The 13,961-nt window shown below is 43.6% G+C and overlaps 1 protein-coding gene across 2 annotated transcripts in view; it reads left to right on the top strand.

Moving 5' to 3' along the window:
• Positions 1-997: 997 nt before the first annotated feature.
• The window catches only part of LOC112235865 (netrin-G1-like), a 243,544-nt gene continuing 230,580 nt past the window's right edge, over positions 998-13,961 (top strand). For both annotated transcript variants that reach the window (XM_042308914.1, XM_042308913.1), the window contains exon 1: positions 998-1,756. In XM_042308914.1, the coding sequence (XP_042164848.1) occupies positions 1,511-1,756 (246 nt within the window). In that variant the 5' untranslated portion in view covers positions 998-1,510. The remainder of the gene's footprint in view (positions 1,757-13,961) is intronic.

Below are 13,961 nucleotides of genomic sequence, written 5' to 3'. Positions count from 1 at the left end.
TCCCACTTAAAAAGATGAGAGAGGCCTGTAATTTTCATCATAGGTACACTTCAACTATGACAGACAAAAAAAATCCAGAAAATCACATTGTAGGATTTTTTATGAATTTATTTGCAAATTATGGTGGAAAATAAGTATTTGGTCACCTACAAACAAGCAAGATTTCTGGCTCTCACAGACCTGTAACTTCTTCTTTAAGAGGATCCTCTGTCCTCCACTCGTTACCTGTATTAATGGCACCTGTTTGAACTTGTTATCAGTATAAAAGTCACCTGTCCACAACCTCAAACAGTCACACTCCAAACTCCACTATGGCCAAGACAAAAGAGCTGTCAAAGGACACCAGAAACAAATTTGTATTTTGTTTCTCATTTTGTCTGTCATAGTTGAAGTGTACCTATGATGAAAATTACAGGCCTCTCTCATCTTTTTAAGTGGGAGAACTTGCACAATTGGTGGCTGATTAAATCCGTTTTTGCCCCACTGTATATATATATATTTATATTTTTAAAGCTGATGGCATTTCCTATTTCATGGCATCTGAGGCCTGTTCAGGCTAGGCTGTTTTTGTTTGTTGCCCATCTCAATGTTAGACAGAGAGGCATATACACAGGCTTAAGAAGACTAATTTAAGATTTAGCTGCTGGTACTCTTGGTCCTCCTGGGGAGAGGGGTGTAGAACCGGAACCCATGAAAAGTGATAGCCAAAGTGAGGTGAGGTGTGGGCTTAGCATGAAAGGCATCAGGATCCAATTCACCTTGATGGCCCAGGCCTTGGTTATCCAATCTCTCTCTGTAATGTACACATCACTATGCCCAACCTGGCACCCCCAGGATCTCTCAGCACCTACTAATGTCAAACTCTATCCATCTGCACACACACACACACACACACACACACACACACACACAAACACTCTCTTTCAAACTCTATCCTCCCGCCTGGCATTCACCCTCTAATTTTTTCCTCTGTCCTTGCTCCCTACAGAGCCTGGGTGGCGTTGCCGGGCCGGAACAGAAACATGATTGACAGCAAACAAAACTGAGCGGCCTGTCACTCATCTCTCCATCAGCGTGTCAAAAGGCTGCCTCCTCCAGGGGCTGTCACCTCTCTCCTCCTCCACACCTACTTCTCCTACCTCCATCCTCTTCTCTGCTGGAAGGGCCAGTAACCCCGTACCTCAGCGTGCCGTGATTCCCCCGTTCCAACCGGAGAGATAGAGGGCAGAGACCAGGACAGGAGTTGGGAGAGGACTCCAGAACAAAACAAGTGTTGCCCCCCTCCTCTCCACCTTGCCCTCCTCCTCATAAAGCTGTTAACAGCAGGCTGGCATGCTGCCACAGTTCCTTGGCTTCTCTCTCCGTAAAGGTTGGATTATTTCATAAACTCCAAAGCCCTTTTTCCTCTGTCTCTCTGTCTCTGTTTCAGGAGAGAGGAAGGACAGTGATTCCTCATTGAGAAAGAAACAGCCCTTTTCTAGAGACCTAGCGTGTCTGAGAGGAAGCAGCCATGCGTTTCCCTCTGTTGTTGACACTGCAGGCGCTGTGGGCCAGTGTGTGCCAGACCATGCAGCACTACCCTGCTGCCTGGGGACACTACGACGTGTGTAAATCTCAGGTGTACACGGATGAAGGACTCACCTGGGATTACATGGCCTGCCAACCTGAGGCCATGGACATGACCAAGTACCTGAAGGTTACGGTGGACCCACCCAACATCACCTGTGGAGACCCACCTGAGACATACTGCGCCCTGGTAAGTTCTGCTTCTCTTCCATAGACAGGCCCCTTCCTTTCCCCAAATGTAGTTCTGTAGCAGTGGATGCAGTAGGAAGGAAGTACGGGAGATATGACTGAAAGGAAGGATAGTACACACACACAGACAGACAGACAGACAGACAGACAGACAGACAGACAGACAGACAGACAGACAGACAGACAGACAGACAGACAGACAGGTAAATAGACAGAGAGAGAGAGACATACACACACACACGCACGCACGCACGCACACACACACACGCGTGAAGTGGCCTTTTTACACATGCAAATGTGTAATGAATTCTGAATCCCATATGTATTCTGCTGGTCTCACAACCTCTCAGTAATGGGAACGTACAGAATGTGATGGATTTTCATTTATTCTCCCCTCAAGAGCGAAACATTGTATCGTAGATGTAGATGTAGATCTCTCAGGGGCCACAACGCATTTAGATTCACCTCACTGGAGTTTATAACCACTTGGCAATGATGCCTTGACGTGTGATAAGATACACCTGAAATTAAAGCATGTCAAACATACAAATTAATTTTCTCAGTTGAAAATGTCGTCTTGGTGTTTATTGGGATGCAGTTTATGCACTCGTACGTCTGTCTCTACAGCACAGGCACTGATTGAGAGAGTCTTGGTGTTTATTGGGATGCAGTTTATGCACTCGTACGTCTGTCTCTACAGCACAGGCACTGATTGAGAGAGTCTTGGTGTTTATTGGGATGCAGTTTATGCACTCGTACGTCTGTCTCTACAGCACAGGCACTGATTGAGAGAGTCTTGGTGTTTATTGGGATGCAGTTTATGCACTCGTACGTCTGTCTCTACAGCACAGGCACTGATTGAGAGAGTCTTGGTGGAATAAAACACGGTGTCATTAGCATTGGAATATTAGCAGCAAGAGAACACCCCTTGTAAAGTTAGCATGTTGCTTTGAGGACTAAAGTGGTGTGCCTGTCTATTGTAGAAGGGTTGTGTAAAGGGTCAGGTTTTTCATTAGTGAAGGGCCTCCTCATTTGGGCTCTTTAGCTTTGAAAATCACAGCTAGCAGGCCACGTTTTAGCAACACACTGCATGTGAATCCATTTTGGTGTGTGTGTGTGTGTGTGTGTGTGTGTGTGTGTGTGTGTGTGTGTGTGTGTGTGTGTGTGTGTGTACCAACCCATCAAAGAACCTATCTGAACAGCACTGTTTAAAATGTCAAGATCTTTGGAGAGAGAGACAGAGAGAGAGAGAGAGAGAGAGAGAGAGAGAGAGAGAGAGAGAGAGAGAGAGAGAGAGAGAGAGAGAGAGAGAGAATGAGGGAATGAGAGAATGAGAGAAAGATAGACAGAGAGAATGAGACAGAGAGAGAGAGAGAGAGAGAGAGAGAGAGAGAGAGAGAGAGAGAATGAGAGAATGAGAGAATGAGAGAGAGAGAGAGAGAGAGAATGAGAGAATGAGAGAATGAGAGAATGAGAGAAAGATAGACAGAGAGAATGAGAGAATGAGAGGATGAGAGAATGAGAGAAAGAGAGACAGAGAGAATGAGAGACAGAGAGAAAGAGAGAATGAGAGAATGAGAGAATGAGAGAATGAGAGAAAGATAGACAGAGAGAATGAGAGAATGAGAGAATGAGAGAAAGAGAGACAGAGAGAATGAGAGAATGAGAGAATGAGAGAATGAGAGAATGAGAGAATGAGAGACAGAGAGAAAGAGAGACAGAGAGAATGAGACAGAGAGAGAGAGAGAGAGAGAGAGAGAGAGAGAGAGACACAGAGAGAGAGAAAGAGAGAGAGAGACCCAATGAGTGAAGAGCTAATATCTTGTATGCAGAGGCTTTGAAAAGTGAATTATTCAATATGTTTTGTAACTAATGTGTTTTATTCATAGGATACATTATTCAGCCAGACGGGAGGCACTTTTGAAAACGCTGACTCCATGACAGACTCCCAAGGTTGCTTTTAAAATGTCTGGGCTCTTTCATCTTGGGGTCAGCGTCAAAATTGGGTCATTTTCCACTGTTCTTTGAGGTATTGAGCACCCAGATTGATTCAATTTGACACCCAGTATGTAATCTGTGTTGGTCCAGACTTGGACAGAGGAGTCTTACTCTGTGTGTTTTGCGTGTGCTACGCTATGGCAGTCACCCTGCTTAATTTCATAACCAGTGGTTCAATAATATCATTCTATTCCTGGAACTTTTTTGAAACCAAGTTAATCATTATTAGCCTGCGTGCTTCTTGTAACAGTCCAATGATCTTTATATGACTGGAGTCTGTCAAATAAACAAGCTCATATCACTCATTAGCTGGTTCTACACTTAGCCTCTGGCCTACAGGGCACACGTCAACAAGGGTATTAACTACAGCCTTATCAAAATATGAATCATCTCTCTTCAGAGGCCATTCATTCTTTAATTGGTAGGGTCAATGTAAATCAATGTTTCAGCGATTACCGGTGAAATAGCTGCAACTGTGAATGCCGATACACTGCTTACGATGCCAATGGCAGTTTTCATTATGAGTATGATCACTGTGTATTCAGGCAATTACCATTTATCGTCAGGCTATCTGAGAATTCAATCGCTGTTAATTGATTTGGGCTCTTATCCAGCAGGCAGGAGCAGGGTCTAGGTCTCTAGTTCCAGGGCCACATGTCTGCTTCCTGCGTGATAACGGAGGTATCAGAAAACACATCATGGTCTGATGGTCTGCAGATACAGAGAAAGAGAGGGGGGAGACAGAGATAAAAGGGTGAGAGAGAGGAGGGTAGAGTGTGCAAAGCTGTCATCAATGCAAAGGATGGCTACTGTCGTGTCTTTTACTATGGATTAAATTAAATGGTATGCTATTTTATAAAAATCTATTCTCTGTAATTAATATTACCTGATTAAACTAATCATGTAAATGTAATTACCTAGGAAGTCGGGGCACCACGGAAGAATGTTTATAGAGCGGTTGCCTTCCGAATAAACTCTTAAAGATCTGGTGGTCTTTTAAATCAATAGCAGTCAATTATTAATCATCATCTTATTCAGTCTCATCTGAACGTCGTAAAATTCTTCACGAACCCTGGCTAACGAGATGAATCAGCAATACAACATTTGGTTTATTTATTCATTTACTAAATAATCACAGGTAATTATATATACACAGGATGGATCATACATTGATTACTAATTATGTAATAAAAGAAAATGGCCCTAGCGGACGGAACATGTATGACGGCTGGTTACACAAAGAAAGGGGGTTGGGTTTGAATGAAAGCGCGGGAAGACTGAGGAACAAAAGGATTGGGTCTCTATCGGACCTTATGAAGCTATGCCATCGTAAATACAGATTCTTACGCATTCTAAATAACCGCCCATTTGAAAAATGAAAATGCAAGAAATATATTTACTCTGAGCTGCGCTTTGATAGATTGGTTGAAGATGGAAGGCTGGGTTGCCCAGTAGTGTTCTCCCTTGTCCTTTGAAGAATATTTCTGGGCGGATACGTTGTAGTCTGTTGTCTTGTGGTAGAACGGATACGTTGCAGTGCCATCGTCGTGTGGTAGAACCGATACGTTGCAGTGCCATCGTCGTGTGGTAGAACGGATACGTTGTAGTACCATCGTCGTGTGGTAGAACGGATACGTTGCAGTGCCATCGTCGTGTGGTAGAACGGATACGTTGCAGTGCCATCGTCGTGTGGTAGAACGGATACGTTGCAGTGCCATCGGTGTGGTAGAACGGATACGTTGCAGTGCCATCGTCGTGTGGTAGAACGGCTCCGTTGCAGTGCCATCGTCGTGTGGTAGAACGGGTAACGTTGCAGTGCCATCGTCGTGTGGTAGAACGGATACGTTGTAGTATCCTGTCGATCTGAAGAGATTGTCCGTCCTTTCCTAGGCCACGTTTACAGCTGCTGCTGCTGCTAACTTGACGTCTAGGATGTATCACTAGTGAATAAGTTCAAGTTGCCATACTATAACCTCATGCTATATTCTGGTTGGTATTGTAGAAATTCATCCTTCCAGCGTGGCAATCGTCACCTCCACGTTGAAATTCGCCCTTTTAAACGTACGGACATCAGTCCTCACGTCATCAATGTTAATTCCATTAGGTTGTAGTCGTACAACCAGAGCTCACGCTGAGATTGGTTTAGTTCGCCGTGAAATGGGTCATGTAGAAAAAGGAGTTGGTTCATCATTTCCAACCAATGCCTATTCACGTGGGCGTGGCCACTGATTGAGCATATTTTACTTATGAAAACAATTCTCTCATTTTAAAAACTAAAATGACAGTTAATCTTTTCACAAATAGTTTCATATTTAAGCATTTAAATTGCACAAAAATTCCATGAGAACCTGAGTGAACTAATCCATTGCGGAGGCCTAGACTAAAAGCCAATTTATGCTTGATCCCGAAAATGTGGTGGGAGGATATATGGAGTGTGTGTGTGAAGCAATTGAGGAGCCTCCAGAGGCCAAATCGAGCCCCGTTCCGCATCACCATTGTGCCTCCCACATGTTTGAACAATGCGAAGGGCTCTGTATAGCTACACATTGATATTATTGGTTGACGGTAGGTGGGGGCGGTACATCCTGTATAAACACAAACTCACTTCCTTCACAACAGCTCTGCACTGCTCCCCTAAGTGCAATAAATATGAATGCCCTGACGTCTGCAGAGGCCATACCACCGTAAATGCTGCTCGGCCAATGCAGATGAGGGATTGACCATGGGCCCAGATGAACAATGCAACTTCTCTCTCCAGAATGCGCTCTCTCCCGCCAATTTGTGCTCATTCATTGTTTCATAACTTATTTGTGTGAATTGTTTGCATTTGATTGTTAGTGTCTATCATTTCACCATTACAGTGTAGGGTTGCCTAGTGGTTAGAGCGTTGGACTAGTAACCCAAAATATATATCACCAGTTGTACATTTACCGTTAATTCCTAATTCCTATAATTCCTATAATTCCTACAATGTTTTTTACTTTACTTATGGTAATTTCTGTTAATACATTCAATATTATTATTCCAGTCTTACCGTTCTCGTCATTGGAGTGGACACATTGTTTGCAAGGGGCACAACTTATGCTACACTTGTGAGAAACAAGTTTTAGTTAATTTAATTTCATTGACGAGTTTTGTCAATTTATTCATTGTATTTTGTTTGGAGCACTCCTGTCAATGTTGAGTAAGTACGTGGACCTATAGGCTACCTGGCCTGTGTGCAAATGTAGACATATAAATGTGCTCATTTGGGGATCTGATAGTTTTTCTGATTGGTTTAATGCACCACCACTAATGACGTTAATCGTCGATACAATGTGATACAATGTAGACAGCCTATGCGTAGCCAATGTAATTTATAGGATATTTATTTTTATCAGGATATTTCCTACCTGCAGGCTGCATTGTATTTATTTGTTGGCTTTATGTAGGCTATTTTTTACATATTTGGCAATGGCAATAGAAGTTACTTTTTAGGTTTATCATTTTATTTTAGATTTGGATAGAATTTCGATTAATCACATGCTAATGATTTTGAGATATGATGACTTTATTATAAATTAAATGAAAACTGTTCCGTGAAAATGTGCTTATGAAAACCATAACTGACACGCCGATCGCTAGAAATGGTAAGATAAATGGTCATTCAACATGAGAAAGGTTGTCGACTCCTGGTGTAGCCTATCACCTGCAATGCCAGGAGAGAAATGGCCAAATCTGTGAATGCTAGCAGGAGTGGGAGGAGAATATCTGGATCTCTGGCTCCCTCTTGAGGAATCTGTGTCTTAAAGCATTAGCATTAAAGCATTAGACAAGCTCAATGCATTTAGTTGATTTGATTAAAAACACATACAGTAGGGTGTGGTTTATATATGGAAAAATACACATTTAGACATTTTGAACAAACGATTGGTCGACAGAACAGATGACTTTTGGTCGACCAAGATTTTTTTTAGTCGAGGATAGCCCAAATAAAATGGGCCCTAACTTTAATTAAAACTAGCAGAGATACCACTCGCAAACATTTACATTTTTCATTTTTTAAATAAATTAATGTAGGAAAATTGTTATTGAAATCAAAATCAAAATACTACTACTCAGTCTTAAATGAGGCCTGGGTAAAGACAAAACGTCACAAATATTCCATCTTCAATTAATTATGTCTCAATTATGCTTTAATATACCATGTTAAATATATCTTAACAATCCTTCCTCTATGGAAAGCACCAAAATCATGGTCTTGTTCTATGTACAGGACATTTGGAAAGTTCTCAAACTCGTTGACTTGTTCCACATTTTGTTACGTTACAGACTTATTCTAAAATTGATTAAATAAAACAAATCCTTCAATCTACAAACAATAACCCATAATGACAAAGTATAAACAGGTTTTTAGAATTTTTTGCTAATTTATTTAAAATAAAAAACAGATATCGTATTTACATAAGTATTCAGACCCTTTGCTATGAGACTTGAAATTGACCTCAGATGCATCCTGTTTCCATTGATAATCCTTGAGATAATTCTACAACTTGATTGGAGTCCACCTGTGGTAAATTGGACATGATTTGGAAAGGCACACACCTGTCTATATAAGGACCCACAGTTGACGGTGCATGTCAGAGCAAAAACCAAGCCATGAGTTCGAAGGAATTGTCCGTAGAGATCCAAGACAGGATTGTGTTGAGGCTTAGATCTAGGGAAGGGTACCAAAAAATGTCTGCAACATTGAAGGTCTCCAAGAACACAGGGGCCCCCGTCATTCTTAACTTCTTGCGTAGAGCCATCCCGGATCCGGGATCGTGAATACAGCCTCAAGCTCATTACCATAACGTTAACTATTCATGAAAATCGCAAATGATATGAAATTAATATGCTAGCTCTCAAGCTTAGCCTTTTGTTAACAACACTGTCATCTCAGATTTTCAAAATATGCTTCTCAACCATAGCAAAACAAGCATTTGTGTGACAGCTAGCGCATCTAGCGTAGCATTTAGCATTAACATTAGCAGGCAACATTTTCACAAAAACCAGAAAATCATTCAAATAAAATCATTACCTTTGAAGAACTTCAGATGTTTTCAATGAGGAGACTCTCAGTTAGATAGCAAATGCACAGTTTTTCCTGAAAGATTATTTGTTTAGGAGAAATTGCTCCGTTTGGTGCGTCACGTTTGGCTACCAAAAAAAAAAGAAAATTCAGTCTTCAAAACGCCAAACTTTTTTCCAAATTAACTCCATAATATCGACTGAAACATGGTAAACGTTGTTTAGAATCAATCCTCAAGGTGTTTTTCACATATCTCTTCATGATATGTCGTTCGTTGAAAGCCTCCTCTCTCCTCTCAATCACTGGATGACTGCGTGCAGCTTGTAGATTACGCACCAATTTAGACAAAGGACACCGGGCGGACACCTGGTAAATGTAGTCTCTTATGGCCAATCTTCCAATGATATGCCTACAAATACGTCACAATGCTGCAGACACCTTGGAGAAACGATAGAAAGGGCAGGCTCATTCCCGGCGCATTCACAGCCATATAAGGAGACAATGGGAAACAGAGCTTCAAAAATTCTGCCCATTTCCTGGTTGAAGTTTCATCTTGGTTTCGCCTGTAGCATGAGTTCTGTGGCACTCACAGATAATATCTTTGCAGTTTTGGAAACCTTAGAGTGTTTTCTTTCCAAAGCTGCCAATTATATGCATAGTGGAGCATCTTTTCGTGACAACATATTGCGCTTAAAACGGGCACGTTTTTTTATCCATAAATTAAAAGAGCGCCCCCTATATCCAAGAAGTTAAATGGCTAGTCTCCCAGCCAAACTGAGCAATTGGGGGAGATGGGCCTGGGAGGGAGGTGACCAAGAACCCGATGGTCACTCTGACAAAGCTCCAGAGTTCCTCTGTGAAGATGGAAGAACCTTCCAGAAGGACAACCATCTCTGCAGCACTCCACCAATCAGGCCTTTATGGTAGAGCGGCCAGACGGAAGCCACTCCTCAGTAAAAGGTACATGACAGCCCATTTGTAATTTGCCAAAAGGCACCTAAATGTATCTCAGACCATGAGAAACAAGATTCTATGGTCTGATGAAACCAGGATTGAACTCTTTGGCCTGAATGCCAAGTGTCACGTCTAGAGGAAATCTGGCACCATCACTACGGTGAAGCATGGTGGTGGCAGCCTCATGCTGTGGGGATGTTTTTCAGCGGCATGAACCGGGAGACTAGTCAGGATCAAGGGAAACCTGCTCCAGAGCGCTCAGGATCTCAGACCGGGGTGAAGGTTCCCTTTCCAACAGGACAATGACCCTATGCACACAGCCAAGGCAGCGCAGGAGTGGCTTCGGGATAAGTCTCTGAATGGCCTTGAGTGGCCCAGGCAGAGCCCGAACTTGAACACTATAGAACAACTCTGGAGAGACCTGAAAATAGCTGTGCAGTGACGCTCCCCATCCAAGCTAACAGAGCTTGAGAGGATCGGCAGAGAAGAATGGGAGAAACTCCCCAAATACATTTGTGCAAAGCACAAGAAGACTCGAGGCTGTAATCGCTGAATACCTATGTGCATTTTATATTTCAGATATTTTATTTATAGAAATTAGCAAAAATGTCTGTCTTTTGCTTTGTCATTATGGGGTATTGTGTAGATTGATGAGGGGAGAAAAAAACTATTCAATCCATTTTAGAGTAAGGCTGTAATGTAACAAAATGTGGAAAAGTCAAGGGTTCTGAATACTATCTGAATGCACTGTAGTTTCTTGAGGAATCACCCAAATGCCCATCTCTAGCAGGGAGACAGCAGTCCCATCATCTACTTCGCAAGGCTTTTTATTTCTTCTAGCAATCCATTGAGCTGTGCTGGAGCAAGAAATTGACCCCTGGTGAACTATAACACACAGCCCTGCAGTGATATTACATTTCTTCGTCCCCGTACGTTATAGTTTATGAGTTGCCTGCGACAGTTCGAAAAAGGCAGGGAGTGTGCTGAAGTGCAGATGGCGTGCCAGTCACATCTCCGGATTTAAAAGAAGGAGATGAGTGTTCTGGAGTTTTAAAAAAATATTCAGATGGAACACACACAGATGGAACACTACACTACGTTTGTAAAATTTCCCAGGATTCTTAGAAATTCGAGTTGGATTCATCCTGATTTCCCACTTGTTCCCTCCTAATTCCTGGAATATTCCAACTGGGATATCCAGAGTCTGTTGTTTCTTCTAGTAAGTGAGGCTAACCATGAACAACCACTTTCTAGGTTAGTTGAGATATCAGTTATCGTTATTCTTTCTAGGTTAGTTGAGATATCAGTTAGCGTTATTCTTTCTAGGTTAGTTGAGATATCAGTTAGCGTTATTCTTTCTAGGTTAGTTGAGATATCAGTTAGCGTTATTCTTTCTAGGTTAGTTGAGATATCAGTTAGCGTTATTCTTTCTAGGTTAGTTGAGATATCAGTTAGCGTTATTCTTTCTAGGTTAGTTGAGATATCAGTTAGCGTTATTCTTTCTAGGTTAGTAGAGATATCAGTTAGCGTTATTCTTTCTAGGTTAGTTGAGATATCAGTTAGCGCTATTATTTCTAGGTTAGTTGAGATATCAGTTAGCGTTATTCTTTCTAGGTTAGTAGAGATATCAGTTAGCGTTATTCTTCCTTTGACTGTGACAATTGATCTTGATCTTATTTGTGTTGCTAACAGGAAAGGGTAAACACATGCTGCCTGAAGAGAATGTTCCTGCATGAATGTGTGTTTGTGTGTGTGGGTGTGTGTGTGTGCCCGCATGTGTGTGTGTGTCTGTCCCCACGTGTGTGTGTGTGCACGCATTTAGGTGTATGTTCCCTCCCTCACAACCAGGAAGTGCTGATGATGGCTGGAACCTGAATCCGGAGTGATGCGATGCATTTTCATAGCCAATCAAAACTAAATTAGGAAACAAAGACAGAGATGATTAAAACGTCCTTCGGCACAGCCACCATTTATAAGAGGTCATTAACCGTATTCCTAGGTGACAGACACAGACAGGGCTATCTCACTGTCGCAACATGTTCTTCATTATGGACATTATGCTACAGTATGTCTTCCCCTTTGTTTCTAATGTCAGTTAGGCAATCGATGGACACCAGAGCAAGGAAAGCTATCTTATATTATACAACATTGTGAGGATCCATCACTGAGATGTAAATTACATGGAGGATCATTCATTCATTCGTTGATTCATTGGTTTAGTCAGTCAGCCACTCTTACACCCGAGAGATTGTCGTCTGAAAATACCGTTGGCTTTATATAGACACAGACGATTGTTATCTTAACAAACCTTTCTCTAAGCTCTTCAGTCCTTAGGGGCTGTTCCACTACACCCTAACCCTCATCCTAACCTTAGCCCTCAGTGCTGTTCCACTACACCCTCATCCTAACCTTAGCCCTCGGGGCTGTTCCACTACACCCTAACCCTCATCCTAACCTTAGCCCCCGGGGCTGTTCCACTACACCCTAACCCTCATCCTAACCTTAGCCCCCGGGGCTGTTCCACTACACCCTAACCCTCATCCTAACCTTAGCCCTCAGTGCTGTTCCACTACACCCTCATCCTAACCTTAGCCCTCAGGGCTGTTCCACTACACCCTCATCCTAACCCTAGGCCTTAGGGCTGTTCCACTACACCCTAACCCTCATCCTAACCCTAGGCCTTAGGGCTGTTCCACTACACCCTAACCCTCATCCTAACCTTAGCCCTCAGGGCTGTTCCACTACACCCTAACCCTCATCCTAACCTTAGCCCCCGGGGCTGTTCCACTACACCCTAACCCTCATCCTAACCTTAGCCCCCGGGGCTGTTACACTACACCCTATCCCTCATCCTAACGTTAGCCCCTGGGGCGGTTCCACTACACCCTCATCCTAACCTTAGCCCCTGGGGCTGTTCCACTACACCCTAACCCTCATCCTAACCTTAGCCCTCAGGGCTGTTCCACTACACCCTCATCCTAACCTTAGCCCCTGGGGCTGTTCCACTACACCCTAACCCTCATCCTAACCTTAGCCCTCAGGGCTGTTCCACTACACCCTAACCCTCATCCTAACCTTAGCCCTCAGGGCTGTTCCACTACACCCTAACCCTCATCCTAACCTTAGCCCTCAGGGCTGTTCCACTACACCCTCATCCTAACCTTAGCCCTCAGGGCTGTTCCACTTCACCCTAACCCTCATCCTAACCTTAGCCCTCGGGGCTGTTCGACTACACCCTAACCCTCATCCTAACCTTAGCCCTCTGGGCTGTTCCACTTCACCCTAACCCTCATCCTAACCTTAGCCCTCAGGGCTGTTCCACTACACCCTAACACTCATCCTAACCTTAGCCCCTGGGGCTGTTCCACTACACCCTAACCCTCATCCTAACCTTAGCCTTCAGGGCTGTTCCACTACACCCTCATCCTAACCTTAGCCCCTGGGCTGTTCCACTTCACCCTAACCCTCATCCTAACCTTAGCCCTCAGGGCTGTTCCACTACACCCTAACCCTCATCCTAACCTTAGCCCCCGGGGCTGTTCCACTATACCCTAACCCTCATCCTAACCTTAGCCCTCAGGGCTGTTACACTACACCCTAAACCTCATCCTAACCTTAGCCCTCTGGGCTGTTCCACTACACCCTCATCCTAACCTTAGCCCTCTGGGCTGTTCCACTACACCCTAACCCTCATCCTAACCTTAGCCCTCAGGGCTGTTCTACTACACCCAAACCCTCATCCTTACCTTAGCCCCCGGGGCTGTTCCACTACACCCTCATCCTAACCTTAGCCCTCTGGGCTGTTCCACTACACCCTAACCCTCATCCTAACCTTAGCCCCCGGGCTGTTCCACTACACCCTAACCCTCATCCTAACCTTAGCCCTCTGGGCTGTTCCACTACCCCTAACCCTCATCCTAACCTTAGCCCCTGGGGCTGTTCCACTACACCCTCCTCCTAACCCTAGGCCTTAGGGGCTGTTCCACTACCCCCCTTGGTTACCTTGCTACCCCTCAACCTAACCCTAACTCTAGGGGGAGAGGAAAGAGATTACCGGGGACTACAATTTTGATATCAGACAAACATTGGCATTCATTTAAATCAAATAGTTTATTCATGCTATATTCATGAGGGGGAAGATTGTAAAACAAGACTTAGAAAGCAGCTTTTCAGAATGTGCTGACGTCCTTAAATGAAGCTGGAC

This window comes from Oncorhynchus tshawytscha, linkage group LG29 (genome assembly GCF_018296145.1).
Source record: "Oncorhynchus tshawytscha isolate Ot180627B linkage group LG29, Otsh_v2.0, whole genome shotgun sequence".
NCBI lineage: Eukaryota > Metazoa > Chordata > Actinopteri > Salmoniformes > Salmonidae > Oncorhynchus > Oncorhynchus tshawytscha.
The sequence above is the reverse complement of the archived record's forward strand: the minus strand, read 5'-3'. Positions and strand labels throughout refer to the sequence as shown.